We start from the raw sequence: 15,497 nt of genomic DNA on the forward strand, positions 1-15,497 counted from the left end.
ATCTCCAGTAGCTCCTTTGTCGTGCTGAGGAGTCCAGAACGACACAGCATTACACATGGGGCCTCAATCCTTCGGGACGAGGCACAGCCGGCAAACAAAGCTCTACCCCTCCTTTCGCACGGCGCACTCCCGCTGTTTTCCCGCCGCTCGAGGCCCGCGGCCCGCTCCCCGCTCCTGGCAGGACGGGACTCCTCGCCCCTGTAGCCCCGTCCCATCCGGGCCCCGTTGTCCCTCGGCCGCGACGGGAGCCTCGCACCGGCCCCGGGGGGTCTCGGGAGCCCCCTACCGGGCTCGGCGCTGCCGATGCCGCCGCATCCGGGGCTCCGTCCGGCAGGTGACGTAAAGCTATAAAGGCCCGCAGCGCCTTTGTTCGCCCCCATTGCGCAGTTGCAGATCGGCGCGGGCTGAGGTGAGCGCTGCTGCGGGCTAGGGCTCTGCGGGCGGCACCGCAGGACGCTGCGGAGACCCGGGGCGAAAGGTCCGTGGGGCGCGGGCCGCGTGGCGCGCCGCTCGCGGCGGAGCAGAGGCACGGCGGAGCCGGGCCCGGCCCGCAGTCCCTCCTTGCCCGGCTCCGGTTAAGACGGCGGGACCCCCGCCGTTGCGGTGGGGCGAGGAGGGTCCTGGCGGTGTGAGGCGCGGTGTCCGCCATTTTATGTGCGGGGGTTCTTGAGCATCCCGGGGGAGGGCGACGGGGGCATGGCGGGCGCGCCGCGGCGATGTGTGCGGACGGGCTTGAGTCGCGCGGTGGGTGAGTGCCGAGGAGGCCGCCGGCGCGGGGCCGGAGCGGAGCCGCTGCCAGAGGTGGCCGCCATTTTGTGGCGGTGCCTGAGCCCGCGGAGGGTCCGACGCCCCCCGTGCTCACCGTGCCCGGAGCGCGGCTGAACCCTCGCCCCGTGCGGCCCGGCTCGGCCCCGCCGCGGCTCCCTCGGGGGTGCTTTGTCCGCGCTCCCGCGAGTGCCGAAGCTGGCGCGGGCCTTCCCGCCATCGCGCTGGAGACACGCGGGCAGCGCTTGTCCGCAGGCGCCGGGCGGCCTGCCAGGCACGGGGGGTTTGGCTTTGTCTTCGGCTCTTGGGCTTTTTTCTTTTTAAGCCCTCCCGCCCCCGCGACTGTAGCAGTGGCATTGCTGTGTAGAACTGCAGTGGTGGTCTGGTGTCAGTTCAGCCTCTCATGTTGTGTAGGCCAGGACTTAAGCATAGGCTCCATGTACTTTAAATAATACAAAGAATGAACTTAATGTAAAAACAATGACCTAAGATACTCTGAAGAGTTAACAATTTTGTATTACGTTGACATAGTAAGCAAATTACTTAAAACGTCCAGGACAAAAGGAACAGCACTTCTGGAAGAGTTTTCGCATTCACCAATATTGCTTCATTTTAACAGTGCCTTGTTCCACTATTCAAATTTCTATTTAATATCTTTTAAATACATTATATAACGTGAAGAAGTAACTGTTAATACTACTTCGAGTTGCTTCCACTGTAATTGTAATTACTTGATTTTTTTTTTTTATACCTCATATTTCTTACCTAATACCTTTCTAAAGAAAATTTGCTTGTACGTTTGAGGACAGAAGTAATTTATATACCATGAAGTCACTATTGCAGTCTGATATTTTGTTAATAATGGCCTCATTCTTTTTAGTAGGTCATTCACAGAATCAAAATGGTTGAAGCAGATCGTCCTGGGAAGCTGTTCATTGGGGGCCTGAACACAGAGACTAATGAAAAAGCCCTTGAGGCTGTATTCGGCAAATATGGACGCATTGTGGAAGGTAAAGAGAACTTTTCTTAAGATAGCAATAGTATAAAACAAACAACAGCATAGCTGTGATGACTTTTTGGCATTGATCATCTGAAATGATGGTGCTTACATGTCCTCTAAGAAGTTCTGAGCTTAAAAGGTTAAATAAAGGTTAAGTGTTCCTTACTGGGAATTACAGGGAAGGCTGATGTGACTTTGTTTCTGCAGTCCTTTTGATGAAAGATCGGGAAACGAACAAGTCCAGAGGATTTGCATTCGTCACGTTTGAGAGTCCAGCAGATGCAAAAGATGCTGCCAGAGATATGAATGGAAAGGTAGGAATTAAGACCATTTATGTGTTGCCGTTGCTACTGACCAGGACAATTAATCTTTGGGGTAAATCAACTGGTAATAAAAGTTGGAAAGAGCATGGATTAGAAGATCGTGGAGACAAGTTGTGACTTTAAATTCGACAAAATGTCTCTGTCTCCTTGTTTCTCCTGTTCATGGATTTGCTAATAGAAAATGGAAGTCTGGCTAGCAGTCAGCTATGCTCTCTTTTCTTATTGTTCCTTAATCGGTGATGGAGGAATCAGCTCTTCATTCTTGCATGTTTCAATAATGATTTTGGGGTTAATTTTCCTTTTTGATCATATTTGATTGCAGTACTGTGTAAATTACACTTCAGGGAAGTGACTTACCTGAAAATTAGTAATTGTTCCTTTAACATGGGTAACTGTGATTTCCCTTGAGTGCTGGAGCATTGATGAGCTATCTGGTATTCTGAGTATAATCTCCTGCATTTGGGCCTTGCATCATTGATCTGCTTGGTCTGTGTGAGGGGCATCTTTCTAGTTTATGTGCAATGGCTTTGCAGTTAGCCAGCAACCGAATTTGTTCATTTACGCCCTAAAACACAAGGGTGTAGCTTTAGGAGCAATAAGATATGTATTGTCTTTAAAAATAAAAATATAGGCGTTTGCAGCACAGGTTAAAAGATAATACCAGGATAGTTTGTCAGAGAATTGTAGGCTGCTGTAATCTCTATCTGTTGTGGCACGTGCTTGAAAAGGTAGATGTAAGTTGGCAATTTTTTGGTAAACAACTGCTTATCTTTATAAAGGTGCTGTCTCTTCAGGCAGGGAAAGCCATCTTAGGTCTCTTGAATTGCAGACTCTGGTTTTCCCTGCATTCTGTGAATGATTGTGTTTAGGTCACACTGCACTGGCATTGTAAGCAGTGTCTCTTGAGATGCCATTCAAGTAAAGTGAAGAAACATTGAGTGATTGTGATTAATTGACACTTGGGATTTTGGTATGTTTGTCTTGTTTAAGAAGTTGAAGTGAAAGAAAAATACCAGTTGTTGCAGTCAGTAAGTAAAACAACTTTAGGAATAAGAAAGTGAGCTTTGTGTAGTGTTCATAAACACAAGAGGTTTGTAAAACCTCTTGTTATTTGTGTTATAGCAGGGTATGTGTTGCAGAAGGATAGTGGGTTTTCTTCTCCATGGACTGATGTTTCTGGCTGCTTTATGACAATCTTATCACAATTAGGGTTATTCTCTTAGAAGACTTCCTTGCCTTTTAAGCAAACTAGTAGTTTTGTCAAGGCAGAGAGTGGCAAATTCAGATGACGTTCTTTCTATACCAGCCTAAACATCTGTCAGGGTGCTCCTTTTATTGAATTTTATTTCTCCACTGTCTAGTTTGCCACAGTTCTGAAGACTTGTTTACTGCCGTGCTTAAATAATTTATTTTCCCTGAAATGGTCATTGAATCCTCACATAAGGTAATTTCAAGGACCCATAGGCAGTTGTCAGACTGAAAGGAATTCAGTCACTAATCTGTGTGTTTGTGGAGTGCAGCTTGCAAATCAAAATCCCTCTGAAAATAATCACCAACTGTTCTACATCTTGAATGTTGAGGCCCGTGTTTGGTCACTTTGGAAATATTTGGGACAATACTGCTTGGTAAAGTAGCTAAATGAGACAATGTGTGTGGCTGAGGTTATGTCTACTTGTTCTGGAATGCACAGCCTGCATTTTTGGCAAGAAATGCTAGAAAGGACGGCCTTGTGGATCCTCGTTCTCGTGGGTTTGTCTTCACTATAAATCTAGAAGTACCTTCATCTGCTTTGAACAGCAAATAGTATATGAAAAGAACATTCTCAGATGGGATTTGCTCTAGAATGTCTTCTACTCCAACTTGCTTTGACCATGGATATGAAAGATATTCATGCAGTGGTCTCTCCTTCTCATCTTCAGGAAGCCTTCTGGACAACAGGTACTGCTTGTATTCCAAAAAGACTCTGCATTCAAGGTCTGAGGGAAGAGCAGTGTTTAAAGCCTGGTGTGAGAAGAGGCAGTTGTCATAAATCACAATTTGAAGGTCTCTTTGTCCATTTGGAAAAGATGGGTTGGAGCATTCTTGAGATTCTAATTCTGCTGAGAAGCAGCAGCGGAAGCACTGTGCAGACTGCAGTTCAAGCAGTCTGTAAGGAGTTAGGTGATCTGTCTGGCTGGGGGAAGAGTTCTGCTTTGCCTGTCTGTTGCTCATTCTGTCATCCCAAAGGAATTTGAAGTTGTAGCCAGTAGAAGAGGCTGACTCCAAGAGATTCTGCAAGAATGAATTTGCATTTGATTTTTATTTTGCACATGTTTATGAAAATATATGCAGAGTTTTGCACCAGTTTGGGTGAGGGGTAGTTATGTGAACAGCTATATTTCACTATACTGAGGCAAGCATAGACTAGTCGAAGCGTTGAAGATCAGTTTGTCCTGCAGAAAGAGATCACAAGATAATTATTTTAGAGTTGGGATGGAGATTTCTCACTACAGTTACTTTGTCTTCTAAATTCAATCAATGCTATGATGTCTGAGCAGTGCAAAAGAAATGTAGAAGTACTTAAGAGCAGCTTACTAGCCTTAAGAAGAATCTTAATTCATGGCTGTCAAGTCTCCATCCTGATGCCACAAAATGAACATGCTTACCTGGACATAAATGTGGATACTTTCCAGTCTGTAATGGTTGTTTGGTGCTGTGGGCTGTTCTCATGACATTCTGATTCTGCGTCTTTAAGATGAAACGGATAATTAAAGAGAGGATATGACCTTAGGCAAAGGGTCAGGACAAACCAAAGATTTTATTCCAGTGTAGACCTGCCAAGCCAGCTGGTCTGTGTTAAGCGGACGGAAGCAGATGCTACAATCCCTCCAGCGTGAACTGTACTCAGCACTATAGAAGATTGTCTAATTGACAGAAAGTGTTTCCTGTTCTTTTGGGAAGAAGTGATGCAATGTACAGAAGCTTGGCCTCTTGAGAAATGGATCTTCATTTCTTGGATATATATGGCAAAATGAAACTCACTTAATGTGCCATCAAGGAACATGGAGAAATGGAGTCATTGCAGCATCAGCAGCGAAGTGATCCATTGAAGAGGAAAGCCCTGTGCGGTGCTAGGACCAGCTTCATTCGAGTTATTGTAACAGTTTCTTTGAAATACTTGATTTCTTGCCCCACTCCCAAAATTAAGCAAATTTCATTAATCTTTTCTGTTGAAATGTGGAACAGTTTGCAGGATAGTTCTCTAATTGTGTTTGGTTGAAATTCCCTGTCTCACTTTACAAATATGTACCGATTATTCATTTCACACATAGGAGACTTTGATTGCCAAACTATTACCGTCCTAAATTACTTGTAGCTTAAATTATTTCCATGCTTTTTAGCACCACAGTGACTTTACTTTCTGGTGCTCATATCGTATTAAAAATGCTTCTATAACACTCAAAATCAAGGTTATAAAAATAAGCTACTGAGTGTTCATGTTGACAGCTTGTGCTTTGAGCTCATTGAAAAAACTTCCTTATTTTGAGATGGGTTGTGTGACTTTTATGTTTGGTGAGGTAAGACCTTTCTTTGAGCTAAGAAACCATAAAATGTCCCCTCTGCTTTGAAATAGGACTAACTTCAACAAATATATTCTGGTTAGCAAAAAATACATTCTTGTATCTAGTGAAAGGTCTTTCTGGACCTATGGAATAGCTTTTTAAGACTATTTCTGTAAAGCAGTGTGCAAAGAAAATCTTTTGCCAAGGTAAGATGCTTAAGTGCAAGGCAGAAGAAAATAGGAGGAGAAATTACAAGGAAAACTGTGCCTCCTACCTAACAGAAATGAAAGAATTTAAACCTAGCATTCAGGTTTTCAAAACCCATGCTTGCAGAAGGGGACAGTGTTTGCTTTCTAAACTTAAAACAAGCTGTCAAGACTATCCATGAAATGAAGGACAGCAGTGGCCATAGCAAAGCTTAAGGCTTCAGGCTCTCTGTTCATGCTTGAGAAGGATGAAACTTAGAGATTAATTGCAATGGCAAATCATATGATGCAAACTGAGAAGTTCCAGTCATTAGAGTGGATATTTCAGTTTGTCATGCCAAAAGGCTTTTTGAGAAACCTTCCATAAGTAAAATATTGCACTAAGTCAAAGCCAAGACCAATATGATTTTGCTGGTATTTCTTACTTTTTTTTCCTCACAGTGGATCAAGTTGAACCTGTGTATGTACACTCAGGTTTTCAAACAATCACTACAACTCTAGCTGGCAAAATACATCCACCATTACAGTGAATTTTCAGAGAGCTAAATTTTGACAGAGAACAAAAAATATTCAGTGCTTCTATAAAATACTATTAGCAGTGTAGATAAAGACATTACTAGCAGTTTAGCAGTTTAATTCGTTCATTTGTTGCAGCAAAGAAGTGCAATGAACAACGCTTTCTGCCTGATAATTAATAAGTTGTCGTGGCAGAGTTAAAATATTTAACTGCTAAAAAAGGCAAAAAAACCATGTTTGCCAGGATAGGCATGGAATAACCTAATTTTAGCAGGCCTTGTGGTCTTGATTGTGCTATAATAGCCAAACATGTGGCATTTAAAGATCATCCAGAAATTTGATTAACTAGGTTGTATTACTCAGCTTGTTTGTACCTGCTCACGTTTGAGGTATATTGGCTGCAGAGTTCCTGGTATTGCAGATCTGTATTCCAGCAAAAGCTTCTACTTCTTTCATACCACAAAAAAAAAAAAAAAATACAACCACGCAACAGAACCCACAAACAAAAATACCCCAACCACAAAGCACCTTCCCTGTGGAAAAGCAAGTAATAGAGTAAATTGTGACAGTCACCTTGATTGAAAACCCAGCTTGAAACACTAGAAAAAAGAGGTGAATTGGCTTACTCAGTCTGCTGTGTAGATGCTGAAATTGCTTCTAAATACTTCAGTGATCACCGTTTTATCAGGACGTCAAGAAAATGTGCTAAACGGCCTCCCCATTGCCAGAAATTCCGACTGAAGCTAAGTTACCTTCAGCTTAATCTTTTAACTACAGGTGCACTCCTAGTTTGGTACAAAAGTACATGGCAATTGAAAGTAAATTGTAGATCATATATCATGTTTCATTTACAGAATAAATGACGTGGGGCTGCTGTAATCATTGGACACTTGTGTTTTCACTGAAAGGCCTTTCTGATGCTGCTCTGTGGGTTTTTTGCCATCAATACCACAAGAATGAAGTACTGTAGAAATTGAAATTAGGCCCAACATGCTGCTGAGTACTTGGGGACTAATACTGAAGACTGAAATCAGTTCTAGAATTGCTCTAACTTATAAAATGGAAGCCCTATAAATAGTGAAGCAAGAGGGGCTTGATTTAAGAAATACAAACATGACTGAGCAGTAAGTAAAGCAGCTTCTTCTTTAGTCATTAGATGGGAAGGCAATTAAAGTGGAACAAGCAACCAAGCCATCCTTTGAAAGTGGTGGTAGGCGTGGGCCACCACCCCCTCCCCGAAGCAGAGGTCCTCCCAGGGGCCTTAGAGGCGCAAGAGGCGGAAGTGGCGCGAGAGGACCACCTTCAAGAGGGAGTCACTTGGGTATGTATTGACCTCTCTCATTATACACTTCGACAACACAAGACCAATCCCATTGGAAGATGACAATAATCCTACTGGAAAAAAAAAAAAAAGTCAAACACCTGAATAGTGCACTCCTTGTTCTTTATTAAAATGATGAAATACGATCTCGGCAGTTTAGTCAAAGTTTTGATTAGGCAAGTACACCTTAAGAAAAGGCTTTCAGATGTGAAGATTCCTTTCTACAACTAACACTCCACTTGACTTTTGCCTATGAAAGAAAAGCAGAACTCCTGCCTTGCACGTGAGAAAGGAAGCTTTCTGGTATTCAAGTTGAAAAAGTGATTCGCTACCACCAGGGAAAGGGAACTGCCTTTCATTCTTTATAGCAAGAGGTCTAAACTGAGAAAATTGTAGGGCTGATCCTTCCAGATCAGTGAGAGGGCAGCTAAACCTTTTTTGTTAAGTTGAAGCATTCTAAAGTACATTACTTGATACTGGATATTCATTAAGATACAGCTATTTATTCAGACTTTTCAGTATCAAAACAAAACTCACTTAAGTAGCAAACAGTACCTGAGGTGTAACAGTAAAAGCTGTAAGACAGGAAAAAAACCCTGGAAATAGTGAAACTTCTGTCTTGAAGAGTCTGTACATTAGGTTCTGCAAACTGGGTAGTAGTGCCTCTGTTCCCTCTCTGTAGGCTCTTCTCTAGTACATCCCCCCCAAGTAGCTCTTCTGAGAACAGTAACTTATTCAGCATTTAAGCTGTGACTGATTACAGGTATCAGCTGTCTTTTTCCTTTGTGTCACACCCTGTAGCTTTTGGATAAGTTCTAAAAGACAGTTCTTGACAGGAATTTAGGCTGTGGGAAGTTTGGCTCTCAATTCTGCCAGTAGCATTTAAAGTGGCTAGAAAACAGGAGAAGGTCTAGTTTTAGAGGTTTAGACAGGAGAGGACTAGTTTTAGAGGTTTACTGTTGATCATGTAGTGGTAATAATGGCACCTTTAGGTTGTCGTAGTTCAGGCTTTAAGAAAATGCAGGTGAGTATCACAGAAATAATAATTGGTTTGTGGCTTCTCCTTCTAGGGTCTTCTCGAGGGCCACTCCCCATGAAGAGGGGTCCACCTCCACGAAGTGGAGGCCCTCCACCTAAAAGATCTGCACCTTCAGGACCAGTGCGTAGCAGTAGCATGGGAGGAAGAGGTGAGGACTTCCTGACTAAATTAATTGCTTGGTCAGCTCTAGAACCTTAGTCTTGCCTTAGGAACTGGTGCAAATCATTGATTTGGACTTCAGTCTGCTGTGGGATGATGTACTGTTCCTCTAACCTTTGGTTCCTTTCAGACCAGTATAATTTTGTAGCTGTTGGGAACAATTTGGTGCATTTTGAATATGTTTTGTCTAGTGCCGCTTTAAAATTGTACAAGCAGAAATGTAAAGTGTTCTAAATGTAGGCTCTGGAGATATTATTAAATGGCTTGAAGCTATTTGTTAGCATTTGCCTTGAATGTTCTGCATGGCTAAATGCTAATTAAACGGACTGTTACTTTGAAGCTCCTGTGTCACGTGGAAGAGATGGTTACGGTGGTCCTCCACGCAGAGAGCCAATGCCATCACGGAGAGATGTCTACATGTCTCCAAGGGATGATGGCTACAGCACTAAAGACGGGTAAATTTTTCTACTGTTTTATTTTAGTGAACTGGTTTTTGTTTGGAGAAGGAACTTGATTCCAGACCTTCTGTGGTAGAACATGGGGCTAACATCTCAGTTTTTGTTCTTTGTAGTTATTCAAGCAGAGATTATCCCAGTTCCAGGGATACCCGGGACTACGCACCACCTCCACGAGACTACGCATATCGTGATTATGGTCATTCCAGCTCACGTGATGAATACCCCTCCAGGGGATATAGGTACCTACTGTTGGAGTTTTCTCCCTGTCACTTTATTTTTGCTGTAATGTTAGTGATTTGTACTAAGTCTTAGTAGTCTTTCCTCCTATAGCGATCGTGATGGATACGGTGGTGGGCGTGACAGAGACTACTCGGATCATCCAAGTGGAGGCTCCTACAGAGATTCATATGAGAGTTACGGTAAGAATCCATTTTGAGGATCATATAAACGTACAGATGTCATAACATCTGACTTTGACTAGGTTGCTTGTGTTTTAGGGGGAAGTGGCATAATTTTTTTCCCCTACAGTGAAAGTGCAGTTGTTGGTTATCATTTGATCGTCTTTTTAATAAGCTGTAAGCTAAAGAAGCAAAGTCTACAGTTCAGAATGACAGCTGTCTCTGGAAAATATGGCTGAATTTCTTCTCTAAAATAACAAGCTGTACTGGAATATCCAGTTAAAGAGCCTGCCTGAATAAACAAACACCGTCTTCATTCCTTCAAAATCTCTAAATCCACTCACTGCCTGATATGCAATCCCCACTTAAAATACCATTAGTGTGGCAGATTATATTAAGACCATCTTCAATACATATAAAAAGAGTAGCAGTAAACATTTTAATACATCAATTCTGTAAATTCAGATTTGAAATTGTTCTATATAACTTACGGTGTTGCCATATTACCTGACCGTTGACCCTGCAGGTAACTCACGTAGTGCTCCACCTGCTCGAGGGCCCCCGCCATCATATGGTGGAAGCAGTCGCTATGATGATTACGGCAGCACACGAGATGGATATGGAAGCAGAGAAAGTTACTCAAGCAGCAGAAGTGATGTCTACTCAAGTGGCCGTGATCGTGTGGGAAGACAAGACAGGGGTCTTCCCCCATCCATGGAAAGGGGCTATCCACCTCCTCGGGATTCTTACAGTAGTTCAAGCCGTGGGGCGCCCAGAGGTGGTGGCCGTGGTGGAAGCAGATCCGATAGAGGTGGAGGCAGAAGCAGATACTAAAAACACTCTTAAACTTTTGGACCAAGACACATTATTTCTCAAATGTGGAAGCTGTTCTATCTTTACTACCAGAGGACTACTAAAAAGAAAAGTTGTTTTTAACCTTTTTTTATTGTTGCCTGTTAAGTTTTTCCCTCCATGACTTTTATGCTTTTGTGAGAAAAGTTGAAACAATGTTTAATATCATTTCAAAATTGTTAACATTTCTTTCAGAAAGCAGATGTTAAATGTATAAGCTTGAGCTGTGTACTAGTGTTGTAATTTTCAAAGTAAAGTTTCCCTGAAATGCCACACTTCCATCTGATTTTCGTCATGAATGGAACAAGCTGTTCTTAAGATCTTCCGCACAACATCCAACCATCTAACATGGAGATGGATTGCTCTACATGTTCAGCATCTCATTCTGAAAGTATTGCTTGTGATTTGGAGGGTGGTGGGGATGATTCCACATAAAGCTCAGTTATGCCTAGAATTTGAAGTCACAGTATTCCCAGTACAAAATGCCTTCAGATCCTTGTGTAAAGAGAAATAGAGGATTTCATTCACTTAAGCCAGAAAAGCAAGTGGATAATACTATATTCTGCCTTCCTACTCTTTCATGGGGAGTTTAAAAAGATCTCCCCTGCAAAAAAAATCACGTTCGTGTAAGTCAGCTACAAAATACTGTTAAAAAAACAACAATCTGCAAACCATTGACCAATTCCATCAAAGAAGCTGCAAATCGATGCTTACTCACACTGTTTCAAATTTTTGCAACTCTGTAGTGTTTCACTTTTAAAGGAACATCTTTGATTCCAAAGGAGAAAATAAGATAAGCAAAGAAGTCTTTCTCTCCAACTTCTGAAAGGCTTATGGCTTCCTAAAATAAGTGAATCTTTCAGCATTCCACAGCTGATTAAGAGCATCAAATGCCTGTGAAACAGCAAAGATGGTAAGCAAAGCAAACTAGTTTTTCAGTCTAAGTCAAAATTGAAACAAGTTTACTTCTAGTACAGTAAGACAAGCTGCATGTAATGGCAATGGAAGTGCTGTATAGATTAAAGAAAAAAAAGAAAATAAATTCCCCAATACATTAGAAATTCTCCAAATTCAACAATCCTTGGATAAAAGCATTTATGGCACCAGTTTTGAAACTAAAGCTGTAATCCAGCTCACTGTATACACAGTATTGCCATGTAGTGTGGGGAGGGGGTATTTTGTGACCAGTATCTCTCAGAGAAGATGCTTAAAAAGGCTGCATATGCAGCATATTAACAAAATTTAAACCTTGTGAAGTGAGGAATTGGTTTAGGTTGAGACATATCAGCTCAACTATTGGGAGTTGGAAGCAAGGAATGCAGACTTGATGTTTAGTTGGATGCCTAACTCTGTTTAGTTTGACGCTGCATTGCAGGGATACCCAGGGATGCATGTGGCAGAGTCTGTGGCAAGTTGTTATAAGTTGGGTGAAGCCATGAAGTTCAAAAGATACTTGAATATAGTAAACATGAAGACCTCCAACTAAAAAACCAAACCACAAACCCAAAACCTTTGTACTACTGTTTAGTCCTCAGTAAATTTTGTCGTTCAACTTATGGATTTAACATGGCAGTGCACCATTGAAAAGGAATGAGAATCCATAAGCCACGCAACCTTTCTCTAAGCCATTCCAGTTCATTCAAAGCCAGTGAGTGAATCCTCCACCATTTAAAGAAGTAGTAAAAACTTGCAACTGAACAATCTGCAAACAAAACTTGTGCCGGTGTTTTGAAATAAGGGCAATTACTGTAGGTTAGCTTGTGCTGTAAAACATTTTTCTCAATTTGTTGTATCTTCTCTTAGTTGCAGGGGGATAACTTCTAGAAGATACCACTGAAATAGTGCTGGTTCATCTGTTGACAGCAGATACGAGTGGTGCCTGTACCAGTACATAAGGTAAATATTAAACCAGTGTAATAGCTGCAAGGAAGTTCCCTTGTCATTGTGTTTGTAGGTTTGAATGGATGTTCGTCATGGCTAAGTGTTGTTTTGACTTCTGTTTAAGTTTTGGAGGAGGAGGTTTAAGAAGGCTTTATAAACCAGCTAGTTTAAAAATGGCAGCAAGACACTACTTGTCTGCGAAAACAGGGCCAATTTGAGTACAGCTAAAGAAAAGTGATGTGGCAGAAAGTGCTGAGCATGAGTTTTTATAAGAGCAGACCTTAAAAATCAGAGTTGTAATAATAAATGTTAGTATTGACATTTAATTTAATCCTGTTAAATGTGCAGGATTAACAATTTTAGTGAGTGTAATCTTGGATTAGGAATTGATCTCTGTAGAGGTCTTGGGATTAAGCTGCAGACTTCAGGTGCCTCCAGAATGGTTTGAGACTGTAGAACAGCTGTGTTTCTTGGCTCTAAATCCTACCCTATTAAAATAATTTTTCAAGAAGATTGAAGAGCAGCAGTCTTTTAATTTTATGTGAAAGTGTGATTTGCTCCTATTTCTCTGAAAACTCAGAAGAAAAAAAGTGGTAGTGGCTGTCATGTTAATCTAGTTTTCTGGAAAATAAAATTTCTCTACTAAATAATTGCTAGTAAAAAAATGGAAGTAACTTAGAGTGTGTGAAGAATTTGACAAAATCTGGTACAGATTAAAGGAAAAGGACAACTACCTTTTCCGAGAGAAGCATTTATGTAAAGAGGCATGTGTACTGCCTTATGTAATTGTTTATTGAGTCTGTAAATGTAAGAACCTTTTTTGCTTAGGTTCTACTTTCAAGAGCCAACTTTAAAATGGTAAAAAAGCTGTAGTTTGTATAGTTGGTCTATCTGATAGCTGGTCACTGTTACCAGGGAGATTCTATCTTGTGATAAGGATAGGTTCTGTTGTATACTGCATGTTTGTAGCCTCAGTTGGGCTACAATTCAGAGCTCCCTATAGAGTGTCAGTAAATGTGCAATGCCCTTGTCAGAAGATGCTAATAATGTTTTATAAATACTCCTGATAAATTGCTGACCTTACCTTGATAATAAAGGAAAAATATGCTTTGTTTCAGGGTACTGGAATGTGTTTCAGATAAAATACAGAATCGTCATGAGTGTTTTCTGTTCAGGGGATGCATGTAGTTAAGTAAAACAGAAGCTACTGCCCTACTAGCTTTTTATTTTTCTGATGCTTGATAAAATTTCAACCAGCAAATGCTGTCCTTTTCTTTGTGTTCCTTTTAAGATGTGGGTGTTGAAATATTTAAATTAGAGTCTTACTGAAAGGACCCTTCACAATAGGTGTTTCTAGAGGTTAAGAAAACTGAACCTTTTTCATTCAAAAATCATTGATATCCCTAGTGTGCCACTAAAGTGGATTAGGGAAATAGGTCTAAAAGTAGAGTTTCCCCTTCATTTCCTCAACCACCTGCAAAAACCCACAAGGAGTCAGTTTTTAAATTTATAGTTTGACCCAGATGGAGGTCTTAAATTCTCTAATGAAGAGATGAAATGCTGTCTTTAATGCAGTGTTCTAAGAGCCTTTAAAAGATACTGACAAATCATCATACTGGCTGTGTCAGAATGTTTTAAACTTCATATATATGCACCTCAGTTGCCTCTGTTAGCTGGAAAGCTGAAGCTTAATTATTCTTGACAAGTGAAAAAGCTTCCCTTTGTAAAAAAAAAAAAAAAAGTGATTTTTTTCAGCTTAGTAAATCTGTTGTGACCATGTTGTAATAAATACTGGTGTTAGAGACAAAAGCACACTCCATCAGCCTTGTCTTCAGCTTCTGAATGTTTCCAGATTCTTAGCAGGCATGGTACCAATGTTAAGGGAGCAGTAAATAGATCTTGTGGCAAGGAAGGTAATAATAGCCTTGTGGAAAATCAGGGTGCAAATAGAATTGCCAGCTGTATACCTTCCCTTGATTACAAGTTTGATTTTATTTATAGCACATTATTACTTACAGATTAATACCAGTATGTATACCAGTGTATTACAGAATTCCTGAGTAGCATGCTGAGGTTATCAAGAGCTGGTGGAATTTGAAGGGGGAGTTCTCCCAGGTACTTAGTACCTGCCCTGGAGACAGTCTTATACAAGCAGTATGCATTCATACAAGTTGTCCTTGGGGCATTTTGATTATTGTAGTTAGCTATGGATGTACTTTCATACTGTTGGAACAGATCAAATGCAATCGAAATGTACTAACTGTATATATAAAATGAATTCAAAGATAATGTAGTGTTTTTGTCTGTTGGCTTCTGAGAGGGTACTAACTTGCATTTCCTTTTTCCAGTTACAGTGAAAGGTGAAGGCGGCAGTGCAGCAGTGGATGTGCATTGGAGAATCAAAGGATAACAAATCACAACTGATACAGCCTGGCTTTTGAATGTAGTGTTGCCCACCATTTTCTAGAGGAATGTGTAAGCATTCTGGAGTTGCCTTTGAAAGTAGCACTACCAATATCTTGGACGTACATAAAATTTATGGTGGAAGCCAACTGCTGTCTGCCATAGCTTGCACCTTCCGACAGTCCAGAGTGAGCTGGTTCATTGCTCGTTGCACACGCATCCTACAGCAGCAAAATACTTTGGTTGCCTTTTACACGTGTGCTTGCCATTTATGCTGGTAAAAAGAGCAAGTTACACAGAAGTAAGTCTTAGTGTACTTGAATACAGAGGACTTCACCAAGAAACTACGGAAAGTTCTGCTATATTACATTAACAGTTTTGTCCCAACCTTCTGGATAAGAGAAGGGGGGGAGTATTGCTGTGCTGAGACAATGCTAGTGATGAATGGCCAGAATAATTAGTGTTCCTCGATGTACACTGGACATATTGGTGCTTCCTTCAAAACTTTGTCTTGATTTTGATGCATTTTTCTCTTACATACATGTTGATGGGCCAATGTATGTGAGAGGAATCCTCAGGCATTGGTATTTCATGTAGAAAACTCATAAACAATAATGGATAATAAAATATAAAA

At 41.2% G+C, this 15,497-nt stretch overlaps 1 protein-coding gene and 1 non-coding gene across 6 annotated transcripts; both read left to right on the forward strand.

Annotated features, from left to right (window-relative positions):
• The first annotated feature begins 265 nt into the window (after positions 1-265).
• RBMX (RNA binding motif protein X-linked) lies at positions 266-10,706 on the forward strand. Of its 5 annotated transcripts, none has more exons than XM_014273268.3 (9): positions 266-409; positions 1,646-1,775; positions 1,973-2,079; positions 7,502-7,673; positions 8,744-8,860; positions 9,212-9,326; positions 9,443-9,568; positions 9,660-9,748; positions 10,254-10,706. In XM_014273268.3, the coding sequence occupies exons 2-9, from the start codon at positions 1,667-1,669 to the stop codon at positions 10,559-10,561; spliced, it is 1,143 nt and encodes a 380-aa protein (XP_014128743.1). In that variant the 5' UTR covers positions 266-409; positions 1,646-1,666; the 3' UTR covers positions 10,562-10,706. The 5 variants fall into 5 exon arrangements, with proteins under 5 accessions (XP_014128743.1, XP_026654156.1, XP_005495847.1 ...); XM_026798355.2 differs by having other exon boundaries at positions 267-409; positions 9,645-9,748; XM_005495790.4 differs by having other exon boundaries at positions 276-409; positions 1,649-1,775; positions 9,645-9,748.
• Positions 1,828-1,899, forward strand: LOC113460373 (small nucleolar RNA SNORD61). Its single transcript, XR_003382215.1, has one exon. It is a non-coding gene; the product is annotated as a small nucleolar RNA SNORD61 (small nucleolar RNA).
• Positions 10,707-15,497: the final 4,791 nt, after the last annotated feature.

This window comes from Zonotrichia albicollis, chromosome 14 (genome assembly GCF_047830755.1).
Source record: "Zonotrichia albicollis isolate bZonAlb1 chromosome 14, bZonAlb1.hap1, whole genome shotgun sequence".
In the NCBI taxonomy this organism is placed as follows: Eukaryota; Metazoa; Chordata; class Aves; order Passeriformes; family Passerellidae; genus Zonotrichia; species Zonotrichia albicollis.

Coding starts and splice junctions, on each gene's coding strand:
- RBMX (XM_026798355.2), top strand. CDS start 1,667: ATGGTTGAAGCAGATCGTCCTGGGAAGCTGTTCATTGGGGGCCTGAAC. Junction 1,776..1,972: donor ATATGGACGCATTGTGGAAG/GTAAAGAGAACT, acceptor TTGTTTCTGCAG/TCCTTTTGATGAAAGATCGG. Junction 8,861..9,211: donor CAGTAGCATGGGAGGAAGAG/GTGAGGACTTCC, acceptor GTTACTTTGAAG/CTCCTGTGTCACGTGGAAGA.